The 13,514-nt window shown below is 46.9% G+C and overlaps 3 protein-coding genes across 3 annotated transcripts; all 3 read right to left on the bottom strand.

Annotated features, from left to right (window-relative positions):
* Nucleotides 1–767: 767 nt before the first annotated feature.
* Nucleotides 768–7,615, bottom strand: RRAGC (Ras related GTP binding C; the record flags this gene model as incomplete). The annotated part of the gene is made up of 7 exons (XM_079546086.1): nucleotides 7,346–7,615; nucleotides 5,378–5,581; nucleotides 4,541–4,740; nucleotides 3,619–3,733; nucleotides 3,266–3,408; nucleotides 1,943–2,091; nucleotides 768–919 (listed from the first exon to the last, which is right to left on the bottom strand). The coding sequence occupies exons 1-7, from the start codon at nucleotides 7,610–7,612 to the stop codon at nucleotides 768–770; spliced, it is 1,230 nt and encodes a 409-aa protein (XP_079402212.1). The 5' UTR covers nucleotides 7,613–7,615.
* Nucleotides 7,616–8,680: 1,065 nt separating this feature from the next.
* Nucleotides 8,681–10,864, bottom strand: MYCBP (MYC binding protein; the record flags this gene model as incomplete). Its single annotated transcript, XM_079545950.1, has 5 exons — nucleotides 8,681–8,725; nucleotides 9,279–9,408; nucleotides 9,772–9,820; nucleotides 10,636–10,708; nucleotides 10,850–10,864. 5 exons carry the CDS (start codon nucleotides 10,862–10,864, stop codon nucleotides 8,681–8,683), a joined length of 312 nt encoding a protein of 103 aa, XP_079402076.1.
* A 1,108-nt stretch (nucleotides 10,865–11,972) lies between these two features.
* On the bottom strand, nucleotides 11,973–13,514 carry GJA9 (gap junction protein alpha 9; the record flags this gene model as incomplete). The annotated part of the gene is made up of 1 exon (XM_079546036.1): nucleotides 11,973–13,514. The coding sequence occupies one exon, from the start codon at nucleotides 13,512–13,514 to the stop codon at nucleotides 11,973–11,975; it is 1,542 nt and encodes a 513-aa protein (XP_079402162.1).

Genomic DNA, 13,514 nt, shown 5'->3' with positions numbered 1-13,514 from the left:
CATTTCAGTTTCGTTCGCATTTGTTTGGTGAAGAGGATTAATCAGGTTTATGACACCCATGGTTTTGCAAAAGAGAACAGGTGGATTTATTTCTGGTTTTAGCACTGCCCTTCCATCAAAGGGGGCACGCTGAGAGGTTGTCCAAGGCAAAGTATCACCACCTCTTCAAATGAAACTGCAGCTCAGTTCTCCAAGTGAGAACACAGCACTGCCTTGCATCCACTGCACAGGTACAGATTTCTAAGGATAATCTGAGCAAACCATGGAGAGTGAAAGCTTCATGGAATGACTTGTGAGCCACAACTAAAAGCATGGGTTTCACAAGCCTCACTATTAACACTGACAATGTTCTGCATGACAAAAGGTTAAACATAAGCCAAACTGGATATCTTACTGAACGACTCAAAAGAAAAAAAAAGGTTGAGCAAGTGACAATTTGGTGTTTCACATTAAAATCAACTCAACCATCCTGAAGTTTTGACCGGGGCAATCAGTCATAAACAGACTGCTAGAACAGGACTCCAAACTGAAATACCACTGCACTTGTGATAGAGGTGGTTTCAAACTGACATTTCTAACACCACTGGCCTCAAAGTATTTTTACAGTAGTTTCAGCTGTCCGACATGAGTTACAAGCTGCGGTGCCACACTTAAGGCTGCTCTTCTCCTTGTGAAACGCACTGCAGGCTTTCAGACTATTTTTCTCTTGTTCCACAAAGCTTTGGATTGAAGAGCTGACAAGTCTGTCCAATGTCTTTAGTTTTCCTCTAGACTGCATTCCTGGGCGTGCCGTTGTGCGTCACTGCCTTCAGACTGGAGGCGCTGGCTTGATGGTTGCAGATTCTGTGGGAGGCAACACCTACCTCAAAGACCTCGTGAATGGCTTTGCGGAAGCAGTGGAAATTGTAGTCTATCAGACCTGTCAAAAAGGAGGAGAGGGGGAAAGGAAAAGCTGCTCAGCTTGGCACATTTATGTAGTCAACAGAGCTTCAAAATCAACGTACGTTTCATTTTACACACAGCTATTTTGTTGCTTCCTGTAGTATGAATTTGAGATCTAATGGCTATTGGTTTTACTAATGCCAGACTTTGTTTAGATTGTCTCTTTTCATAGAAACAAGGTGCTCGTTTGGAACGCAGGGTTTGTATTCTTAATTAAAGAGCAGATAAGGGGACAACACAAGACTCTAGCCACCCCAAAAATGTTCTAACACACGGAACAGTTAAACATGATAGTACAGCTTGACCATGGCTTTAATGTTAGCTTCCACTTTGCTGGTGTTGTTGATGTATATCCTAAGTGTGCTGAGTGGAACTTTAGACCAAATACAGTGCAGTTAGAATACATCTGCCTTCCACCTTTTGAACAGTCCACCAACACCAAGGTAAACATCACCATCATTTAAGCCCAATACCTTAAAAATCAAGGCTTAGGATTTCATTTCTATCCCATAACATATGCAAGACCATTCATACCAATTGTCTTCTACAGGTCCATGCAACCATATAGTGGGTTAAGCCTGCAACACATTGAATGCTGCCCTACATTCCTACTGTGTATTTTGCCAGCCCACCGCTGTCCATTTCCTCAGCCATATGTTAAAAAGGTTACAGGAGTGTAATAAAGGTAATGGACAACGTGGTTATCACAACACAGCAGCTTGTCAAGCAGAACATAATAAGTGAGAGCACTACAGCAGATGGTAATGACAAGGCCTCATTAGCTACACAAGTAATTTCAACAGGAGGACGTCAATTAAGGCACTGATTCACAAGAACAAAAATAAGATCTCTTCATCTCTAAGAAGGGAGAAAATTCCTCCCAGAAGAAATTACACAGATTTAATTATACGAAAGTAAGGTGAGCTGTAAAGCCTTATTAATACCTTACAGTTGATAGAAATCAGTAGATAAAAGCCATGCAAATGGGGGAAGCTCTTACCTTTGCGCTCAAAACTTTCTTCTCTAAGAATGCAAACTAAGGCCAAAAACTTTGTTACTTCCTTTAAGTACAGGACTGTTGTGTTATTGAGCTTGATAATTGCCATTGACTCTTTATCATAAGCACTTCCAGTGCCATCTTCTTTTAACCTAAGAAAGAATGAGTTCACCCAAGGTGAAGGTTAGTAAGATATGCTTCAGTAACTTCACAGCAAACACTTAATGCCTGTGAAAGGTAGTGAAAAGAATAAAGCTCATATTAAGAACAAAGCAGTTGAAGGACTTTCAGCACAGGACTTAAGAGCTATTATAAGAGCATTACCACTGCTTAAGTTTCCCCAGTGCTACACGAAAGCCAGACATAAACAGAAGAAAAGTCTCCCTGCACACAACCTACATTATCTGAATAGCTGCCTGCAAGCTCCCAGCTCGCATCCCTTTGACACAAGCTTCAACTGTGGCAGTTTAGTGGATACTGTTCTCAGCATTCTATATAGTGGATACAGCACAGCCCATGGGCTGTAACACAGTTTACCCTCAAACCAAACACTCAGTGCTACACACTATCTGGTAGCACCCAATGCCACGCATTATGGCATCCAGTGACTGAAGATTCTAAGGCAAAACTGGTAAAAACTTCAATAAAGTAACATGTCAGCAGAGTCACTTTCAATAAATGAATAGAAAGGCTTTCTCAGTCCGCATCCTTGTGCTGTATGAGACACTGATAACATATACTCTGATCCAAGGACTGGTCTGTTCAGTCACCCGGCCTGTTTAGTCACTTGAAGCAGCTCATAAAAAGGTTAAATATAATGTGCTGTAGTCTACATATTTCTACAGTCATCCTCATAACTACTGAAGGCAAGCCTCATAGGAGCATAAAGAGCAGATGTAAGGACAGAAGCTTCAGGACTCACAGCAGCCACTTTAATGGGAGCAGTCAGCCAGTAAGCTCCCACCACGGACTGTTTAGAACTGAAGCCATGTAACAAATCACAGAGCAGTAAGACAAACTTTACAGTCAGCAAGGCTGGGGTGACCAGGCCAAACGAGACGCAGCGATACTCACACTGTACATGGAACACTTGCCTCTAATGTCAAAAATGGATTCCCACAAACGTGAGCAGAGGGGAAAAACTGATCCCAAAACTGAACCCAGCTGCCAAATCGTTTGGCTTTACTCCAGTTGCTCACAGAACAAATGTGCTCCACAGAGCAACTGACAGCACACTGCAAGATGCTGCAGCAAACAGCACCTGCAGCCTGCAGCCTGCCCTACAGCTTGTGAGGACTTTTTTTCCTAAGAGCATTTGTCACTTACCCATATATACAGGAAACATCTATCACTACATCGATCATGTCACAGCACAACTCATACGACTGCATGTCCACAGGGGAACTGTCTGTTGCAATGTAGATTTTGCTGACTACATCGAAGAGAAAAGCTTTTTCAATGCCTGAATTCTTCGGGAAGAGAAAGAATTTGGATGAATGTTTACATTTCAAGTGCAATTCATATATTTTCATGTTCTTAACAGTGAGAAGTCTTTTAAACAATCAATTCAGAGGCTCAAAACATAATCAATATTCAAGCACACAGTTTACATCTGAGCAGAAGGAACTGCTTTACTGTTCCACATACTTCACCCAGAATTCTGTAAGATCACCACTTACTGATATAAAGATATTTAGTAGATTTTCCAGTGTTGGCAGTTGTGGAATGAGCTTCTGTACCACTTTACTGAAGGCTTCAAATATTGAGTGGTCGTAGATGCTGGTCAAATAAAAGCTGAGACAGGGCAAGGCAGGGGGGAGGAAAAAAGAGAAGAGATCCATGAGTCCATCACAATTGCAGTAGAGATGGTGAAGCTTTGTTTTCTAACACTCAAGCCTGATGAGTCAGCCAAGATATCACAAATATCTGTAACTTCTGAGAGGCTGGAATGAATGTTACACACTCTCCTCATCTGCAGGAGACGTGAGGACAGCGAGAGAAAATCGTGCAAATGTTTTCACAATACACTCAGCCTACCAGAATACTTAAGGCAAAGGAAATAAATGCTTAACTAGGTTTCAGTGAGTCCTCTTCCCAGCCCTCTATTTTGTCACACTAATATCGAGATGCAGGCCACGTTTACAGGCTCCACAAGAATCAAAACAGCAGTAAAAAGAGAAAAAATGACATTTCTTCTGACCCTTGTGCAACGAAGATGCCCTACAAAGCAGGCCAAAAGTCAGGGACGAGCCTCAGCTTTGGCAGCCAGCTGTGCTGTAAAGCCAGCAGCAGGCAGTGCCAGCAGCCATGCTCCCTGCCCACCCCTCCAGGCCACCTGCACAAATTTGGCTTCACACACAGAATGAAAGCTGGGCAAGAGGATCTCGAATTGTGAATGTGAGCTTATGAAGAAGTCTGAGGGGCATCTGATGGCTAGCTACCTGACTGAGGTAAGGCAGATAGGGCCAGATGCAGCAGAGCATTCTGTAGTTTTGAGAAATTAACAAGACCTTATTCCAGTCCACTACTTCGTGTCAAAGCCAGTAGTCTGTACACATACAAGCAACAGCAAAATCACATTTGCAAGAATATAAAACTCACCTAAGGTGAAGTTTTTCAAGCCCAGCGTCTGTGAGGTCATCATTAGCTCTCTGATGAATATCCCTCTGAGTTTCTATTTTATGGTCATCTGATAAACCATCCACTTTATGAATAAAAACTTCAAAGTTCATTTCTGGGTTGACCTTGTAGGCCTTTGAAACTGTGATGTGGAGTCTTGTTAAAGCTTCCATATAGTCATCCTGTGAACAAGTTTTGGCAGGAATAAATGAAAAGGCTTTATCTTCAATATCTATTCCATTCAGTACAAAAAACTTCATTTCACTTCTGTAACGAAACAGAAGTTTGGTAGGAGAGAATACCTTGGAGAATCAGAAATCCACGCAGCTTAGATTCTGTTTCATTAGCTATGTTACACAAAACTAGGCTTCATAGCAAAAGGTGGTTATGCTTCAACTCCAGCACAGCGCAGCAGTGATCTCCAAGGCGGTCCCAACAACCAGGAACTCTCCATCGGTGCAATTCCTAAGTTCACTAGAAGCTACCAGAAACCTAACAGGGCCATTCCCTTGACATCGAGGTCAGAAGCGTGCTGGCACTACATGAACTCCACAGCAAGCAAAAGCAGAGGGAAGAGATAACTGGGTAATTCAGATCATCTAGCAGATCAGATTCTCACTGCTCCAGCTCAGAGTACTTGCCACTTTCCACTGGGGATACACATTCCACATAATCAATTCACGAAACTAAAAGCAATTGCCAACACATCCTTTCATACATAACGAATCTTTCACAAACTTATCTTAAAATACACTCCCGATCATTCTTCTCACAAAGTAAAAGGAAACTTCTTCATAATTCTGAGGGATTTGTATTTACCTGAGCGTCAATAACATATATAAGAGCACCTGTTCCTCTGAAGATCATCTCGTAATCAAAAGTGGGATCAAAAAAGTCCATCTGCCCTGGAAAATCCCATATTTGGAAATTCACAAATGAACTGTTGGAAATATCATCCTTGTAGATCTTGTTGGTGCTTTCCAAGAACAGAGTCTCATTTGGAGACATTTTGTGAAACACCACCTGTTAAAAAGAACACAAATCACAGTCTTGACTTTGTCTCAGTGAAAGAGATTGCAAGATTCAAGTCACAGAACTTCTAACAAATAGGTTTTATCCTATATTCTAAAGTGTACAGCTTTTCCTACAGTTACTTCAGTTCCCTTTTGGTGCACAGACAGCTTTCTACATCAGCCAAGCACATAACAGCCAACCAGAACCAAGCACTAACACACAGCCCATCACTTTTACAAGTGTAAGTAACGATGCAACCTAAAGACAGAGACATTCTGGCTATTTTCTAACAGTTTCTTCAAATTTTGCTCCATTATCCAGATCACATCAGGTATCAAGCCTGTGTTAATTAAGCAAGCCTTTAAGAATGGTCTGTTTGCAATCTTAGAAACTCCTGTGCACACTGCTTTAGCCTGGCACTCAGCATTATGGCCCAACAGAGTCAGAGCGCTCCAAAAGTGCAATACAAGTATAAAAATAACATCTCTCTTTCAGTGTCTGGAATAACTAAGTCGTTGCCTTCCACGAGCAGCTGATGTATCTTGGTTGACCTTCTCCCTTTAGGTATCCTACAGGAATGCTGGCAGCTCCCACACTGGCCGGTAACCCACTTAGCAGGGATGAAAAATATTCTTCTTGCTGTGCTCAGAAAACCCCACTGGGACTTCAGCCCTTTCCTGAGCAAACAGGATATCGAAACATTTCAGTTACAGAATTCAGCCCCCAAAGAAACCACATGCCACAATCTCTGCCTACCTGCACGACACACAGCCGGGCAGCACAGCACTCAGTGAGCTCCAAAGCTCCATCAGACTCAACTTTAAAGGATAAGGGGAAAGAAACACACTTCCTCAAGGCAGAAGCTTGAGAAAGCCAGGACTTTACAGAGGTTTTAAACAGCAGGACATTTGTATGGAAAAGAGAGAACAGTTCTAGATAGGTTCCAGCCTTACTGTAAGGACTAAAAGCTCAGCAAGGTTTGAAGAACTCAGTCGTAAAGCAATTTGGAAATCAGCACTCCTTTGGAGCTCAGCATCTTTCACAAAGAACGGGGCAGAAACTGGGAGCAAAGGTTAAAGCAGACGAGTCTCTGAGAAGCAGTGAGCTCATCCTCCCTCCCTTCAGACTGATCAGGACACAGCCTGGATCAAATCCCATTTCTGCTGCCTAGCGTCTACCCCCATTCTTTCTAGATTTAAACAACTTGGATAAAGCAAAGGAAAAAGTTGTGGTAGAATCCAACTGGAAGCACAGAGTTGGCTCTAATACAGGCAAGTGACACCAGGCAAACACAAGCAGAGCAGACAGGCCTGGAAAGTGCTACAAAGAGCTGATCTTCTTCAGCATGGCTTTGCCTTTCCAAGTGTTCCTTTTGCACTTTCACAATCCAATGGTTTCAGCAACTTCCCACCAGATGCCTGAGGTTGCAGCTTCCCCCCGACTTTTAAGTTTCACAAATTTTGACTGCAAACAACGCAATCAATCTGTCTGCTGGCTGTCATTCACATCGCTTAGAGACTTAGAAAATAAATCAGTCCAAACGCTGCATTTGCACACGGAGCGGGAGCATCAGGCCCAAATAACAACAAATAACTGGAAAGCAACGGCGGAGCGATCCAAAGGCAAAGTTTGCTCGCTAACACCCGGCGCGCGTTTTGCAAAGGGACGGACGGCTCTGCAGCACGGGGCGGATGTCGGACCCCCCGTTCGGAGGACGCAGCCGCCCAACGCCCCTCGATAGCGGCCGTGCCGGGGGGTTCAGCCGCCCCTCACCTTCTGGATGGAGGACTTTCCGCTGCGCCGCAGCCCCATCAGAAGGATCCGCGGTTTCGAGTCCGCCCCGCCCGCGCCGCCCCCGGGCCCTCCCGCACCGCCTCCTGGCCCTCCGGACCCCGGGCCGCCTTCCAGCTCAGCCTCTTCCTCCTCCTCCCCGTAGCCGAAGTCTTTAGGGAACGAGTCGGCCGCCCCGAAGCTGCCCCCCACCAGCGCCGGCTCCTCCGCCGCGCCCGCCGCGCCCGCACCGCCGAACTGCAGCGCCATGTCGGCCCGGCCCGGCCCTCTGCCTGCGCCGCAGAGCCCCGCCCCTCCCGATCCCTATTGGTTGGCAGCGAAAAGAACGACGCCGATTGGCTGAAGGAGTCGGCGCGGTGCGGAGCTCCGGTCAGGCGGTGCTGGTCACGTGACGGCAATGGAGCACGTGAGCGGCGGGGGCGGTGCTGCGGGGCGGGAAGCGGCGGCTGCGGAACAGCGGGGCGGTACGGCGGAACGGACGGACGGACACGGGCGGATCGGCCCGCCCGTCCGCCGGTCACTCGTTTCCCTATCGGCAGCAGTTGGAAATGGTTTGAAGTTGAGGAAAATGGTTTTAAACTGAGGGACGGCAGATTGAGGCTGGATGTCAGGGGGAAGTTCTTTGCTATGAGAGTGGTGAGGTGCTGGAACAGCTGCCCAGAGAGGCTGCGATGCCCCGTCCATCCCTGGAGGTGTGCAAGGCCAGGTTGGATGGGGCCCTGGGCAGATATTGAGTGTGGAGGTTGGTGGCCCTGCATGTGGCAGGGGGTTGGAGCTTCATCGTCCTTGAGATCCCTTCCAACCCTGGCCCTTCCACGATTAATCCATTCCACACAAGACTTAAGGCTCAGCAGACCCAAGGCCTGCCTGCAGCCCTATGCTTCCCTTGGCCCAACGCCACCCCCTGCTGCTTCCCTATCAACAGGGGCTCCAAACTGCACTGTTCCGCCCTCTCTTACAGCACTGATTCATCTGCCTCAAGCATTCTGCACCGTAGCCCCTTCCCAGCCTGCACACACCTACAGTTAATGCTATACATTCTCATTTACCTCCTTTAATAGAAATGAAAGTCCAGTGGGGGTTGTTTTGCTTTTGAAACTCTTACAGGGTTATTTCCTCTTTCAGGTCCCTTTTATTCTCTTTGGCTCAACCACAGACACAGAAGTAAAACGAACAACCGCAAAAGCAGCTGCACACTCACTAGTTTCCCTTTAAGATGAGGCACCACAAAGACACGCAGCGCTCACACAGAAGAGACAGGACTGCAGTTCTCAGGAAGCCCTTTATTAAGTCAAGGTATGAAAGGAGAAACTACTGTTATTCATCACGCTTCTCTTCTTGAGGTGGTTCATATTGAGCCAGCTGTGGATTTAAAGAGAGGAATTCAGTTAGATGTCACATCTTAAGAGACACAGGAGCTCCAGAGTTGTATTGGCTGCAGCACAAGTTAATGTCCCATAGGGGTAAGGGTGACCTCCCCTGGTAAAACCCTGCTACAGACCTGTACCCAAGTTCCCCTCCTGCATTCGGCCTTTGGAAAGCCTTCATAGTAATGCATTAGCTTTCCTCCAGCCCTTCTTTTCATAGCTCTTATGGAACCCACAAGCGATACAGTATCAGATCAAAACAAATGGGAAACTTCATCTCATCATTCAGTTTCCCAAGATGCCTTATTTTACTTATTTTGTAAAAAGAAAAGTCTGTAGTTAGCAAAAACTGCATTCCAGAATACAAGTCCCTCACCAGAAGCTACATGCAGGTAGGCAAGGAATGAAATGCATTCCTCAGCCTTCACAAGGCTGAACAATTTAACATCATCATCATTTATTCCAGTGAAAGTTAGCTGTATTCTAAGTGTCAAAGTTCTCTTCTTGTCACACACGGAAGTACTTAGGAATATTAAATAGACTTTTACTTTGGTTTTCAGTTTTTTATTTTCTTCCAACACAGCTTCATATTTTTCCTTCATCTCTGCTACTTCCAAGCGAAGTGCCTCCACTTCTGGACTCTCGGGAGCTGAAGCTCCCAAGTGATGCTTCAGAAAGCTGATATTTCCATGTTAAGTATTTCCTCAGATAGACAGAAAGACACTTGGTTTTAACGTTTAATCATAAATTAGTGCTGCAATAAACATGACCGGCGCAGCATTTAAATCACTCAAATTACTGCCATGCTTCTCATCCTACAGAAAGAAGCTGGAAAAATAAGAAAGCTTCCCAAATTTATTGCTATGTTCTACAGAAAGACATCAGTACATACAAGACAGCTACTCACATTTTGCTACACCAACATCTTTTTTGGTTAAAGCTTATCAGTTTGTGTTCCAAACAGTGAAAGAATAACCAAACAGAGCAGGCTGCTTATAACAGCAAGAAACAATCCATAGGATAGAGGACAAAAAAGGATACTCCAGTGCACTACTTGGTTTCTCTGGCTCTTCATATAAGGCTACTAACACTGCAAATATAAAATATTCAATTACAAGACATCCATGCGACTCTAGTTTTCAAAGCAACAGTCAGAATGCATAAAAGTTCTGTGCCATGCTTACAGCATGTTCTCCTGTTTAAGAAGATGCTCACCTACATCCTTCATAAGGACAGAGCTGTACAGGAGGAAATAGAGCACCCCACACTTCAACAGTTGAGCAGAAGGGATTTTTTTGACCTAACCACAGGGTTTGAGTACGGATGACAAAATAAGTGATGTAACACACACACACCAGAGGCATGCACTTCCATACGTTTGCTTTCATAAATGCTGCTCAAGCACTACTTGCAGAGAGCTTAAGCGCCTTCCTCCCACTTTCAGCCACATGAATTGCACAGGCAAGCTGGTTTTAAGCTAAGCACTTAAGTTAGAAGCAAAACTCGGTTGCCACAGGGCTTGGAAGATTTATTTCGCTGTCACACTTTACACAGCAACACCTACAGGAAACCAAAGGGCCCCAACACACCAGGAAAAGCTCAGCACAGAGCCGTACAGCTGCTACACCCCACCAACAGTACAATTTATCAAGCAGGAATACCAACATCCTGCTGAAAAGCTCTCGAGAACACATACAGATAATTTAAAGGACCTCAGCCATAAGAAAATAAGCGTGCTGGGCTCGCAGCGTGCTTTTATTCCCTATCCGGATAAACACAGCCGCTTCCACAAAGACCCACGAGCTCCCCAGCGTCAGCAGCCCCGCTCCCAGCAGCGCCGTCCCGTTGTTCTGTCCCAACGCCCAACTCCGGCAGCACCACGGCCCGGCCCTCAGGCCGCCTTACCCTTGGTGAGCGTATCCAGCACCCCCGACTTCTCCAGGTAGCGCCGAAACTGCTCCCGCTTCGAGTCCGCGGCCTGAAGGAGGACGCCCACACGGTCAGAGCGCCGACGCACCCCTGCCTACGGAGGCGGCTCGGCGGGGCGGAGCGGCCCCTCCCCAGCGCCGAGGAGAGCACCGGGATGCCCCGCCGCCCCTCGCGGGCCCGCAGCCCCTACCTTGTGGTGCGCCATCTACCCCGCAGCACCCGCACCGCCCGCGCCCGCCTCCTTTATGGCGCCCCGGCTTCCTACCGTTGCCATGGCGACGCAACCGGAAGTCCCGCCCTCTGCCTCGCTCTCGGCTCGGCCGCTGATTGGCCGAGCTTCTTGGAGCCTTCCGGTCGCTGGAGGTCTGCGCCTGCGCAATGCCTTCAAGTGTCGGCGTGGGCAGCGTAGTTGATGCGGCCATCAAAAGCCGCCCACCTCAGCGCCCCGGGGCTGCCATTCGGGGTCCTTTCTAACCTCGAGCGGGCAGAAGCGCACTGTGTGCCACACGCGAGCCCCTCAGCACCGTCTTTCTGCTCTTTAGCCTGTGCAGCGAACGCGTGTTTTACTATTGAGGTATCGAGTGGCAAAATGTGGCTCGCACACCCTGCAGGGAGCGCAGGGGTTAAACGGCAGAATGAGCAAAATGGCACTGGTGTGTGTCCGTGGTGTCAAACCCCACAGCGCCCACGGTTACCCAGAGCTGTAACTGAATACACACAGACTGAGAACAGAGATAAAAACAACAGCTGCTGGAGAAACACCTACAGAGAATGATTTTAATGACTCCAACACTTGATGTGGACGCGGTCAAATGGCTGCAAGCGAAAGCACCGTGCTGGTTTCCTGGTTCCTGTGCTGGTTTCCCGGTTCTAAGAATGTTATTTATTGTTAATTATTTTCTCTCAGGTGTCCCAGTGCCTTTTTTCACCTAATTTCATTTACTAGTTTTCATAAAATACATTTATAGACTGGAATTTTGTCTTCTACTTTTAGCCGGCTTACATATCACCAGCTATAATTTTAATCCTGACTTCTCATGTGTGGATTTGTATGTGGATTTATATGATGTACATTTTCCTTTGCAGCTGGAAGGTTAATGCAGAAGCTTGGCACGGAGGTTTAAGCCATCCCTCCATCGCCAGCGAAGCAAGCAGATGGTTCAGATGTCATTTAGCTAAAAGCAAAAGGGCTGCACAACTTCTACCTTAACCTCTGCGGAAGGCTAAAGCTGAACGAGAAAGCTGCTCGTGGCTGCTCTTGCTTCTATCACAAAGCCCGGCAGCTAGCCAAGCACAGTGCTTGGGCAGCCATGCTATATCTGCAGGTCGGTGGGGGCCCGCCGGCTGCTCGCGCTGCTCGACAGCGATGGACGCCCAGATAAGGGCAGTGGCTGGGGGCTGCCGCAGCCCTGGCTCTGCTTGGAGCCCGTGCTGGCCTCCCCTGCCGAGTCGGGGGTGTCGGGGCGGCTGGGGTGCCGGGTGTCGGCTTTGGGGGGCAGTTGGCCTTGGCTCACGCTGAGGCTGCTCCGTCTCCTGCTGCTGCTCTTTGTGAGGGAATTGGTGGAGGATCCGACGCTTTCGGCCGCTGCGGAGCAGTTCCAGGAGGAGATGATTCCGTGCTGTCTTCTCAGGCTGGCAATGGGAAAAGGCTGCAGAGGGGGCTGCGACAGCATCTCAGCAAAGCTTCTTGAAGCGGTATCTGCATTCTGAGTACCAGCAAGGAAGTGTTTCTGATCAGCTTCTTTCTGGGAATTCCTCCTTTCAGTCCCAGGCCTGCCCAGCAAGCCTTCAGTGCAGTTTGTGCTAGCATTCTGAGTCTGACCAGCTAAAGCATCTGTAGCTGGCTTTTTCTTCGGCAGTTTGTTGTCCTGATTGTGGTGGGTGTAATTGCCTCTATTTTCTGTGTGGTTATTTTGAATAGACTGGAACATGGGAGCAGAATTTAAGACCGGGTAGATGGCAGTGTCAGTTTGCTTTTCCATTAAAAAGGCATAACCGCTAAGTACAGAAGGGAGAGTTTTTTGAGGAGTTGCAGATATACCCAGAGAAGAGCGGGGTATCACAGAGTATTTCTTGGATTTGTTTGTGTAGAAATTGCCACGGTAATCCTTGTTTTCCTCCTGCCCACAAAGACCTATTTTAATTTTTCGGAATCCGAGGTGGATAATTTCTAAGACATTTAAAAGCAATGATACGGTCGCTATTGACTGCATGAATAGGATGAACACTGTTTTTTCTGTTGGCCGTGATACAAAGCAGTCGACTACGTTTGGACATGGATCTCTTTGACATTTGTAAAGAGGATCCAGGCGAAACCCGTAAAGCAGATATTGCCCAATCATGAAACCAACTTCCACTGCAGACCTAGTGAAAATGTGTATCACGTAAGTGCAGAGCAACGAACCTCGCAGGGGTGCTTTGTTCAGCTTTCTTTGGTCCAGCTGCCGGAGTTCCCTCTCCAGCCTTTTCCGATATTCTGTCATTTCTAGTTCAGTGCTTTCAAGTTCCACTCTCACCTGAGCTTTCTTCTTCTGTCTCTCTTTCTCTAAGGCTCTTAGTCTGTATAAGGCGTGACCCATATACACCAAAGAAGGGGAAGACACAAAGATAACTTGCAAGACCCAGTATCTTATGAGAGAGATGGGAAAGGCCTCATCATAGCACACGTTCCTACAGCCAGGTTGCTCAGTGTTGCAAATAAATTCTGACTGTTCATCATTCCAGACGTCCTCGGTGGCCACTCCAAGGACAAGCATTCGGAACACGAAGAGGATGGTTAGCCAAATCTTGCCAATTATAGTGGAGTGAATGTGGACCTCCTCCAGAATGCCTCCAAGGAAATTCCAGTCTCCCAT

Source organism: Tetrao urogallus (assembly GCF_951394365.1).
Source record: "Tetrao urogallus genome assembly, chromosome: 23".
Taxonomy (NCBI): domain Eukaryota; kingdom Metazoa; phylum Chordata; class Aves; order Galliformes; family Phasianidae; genus Tetrao; species Tetrao urogallus.
This window is presented reverse-complemented; position numbering and strand designations above follow the sequence as displayed.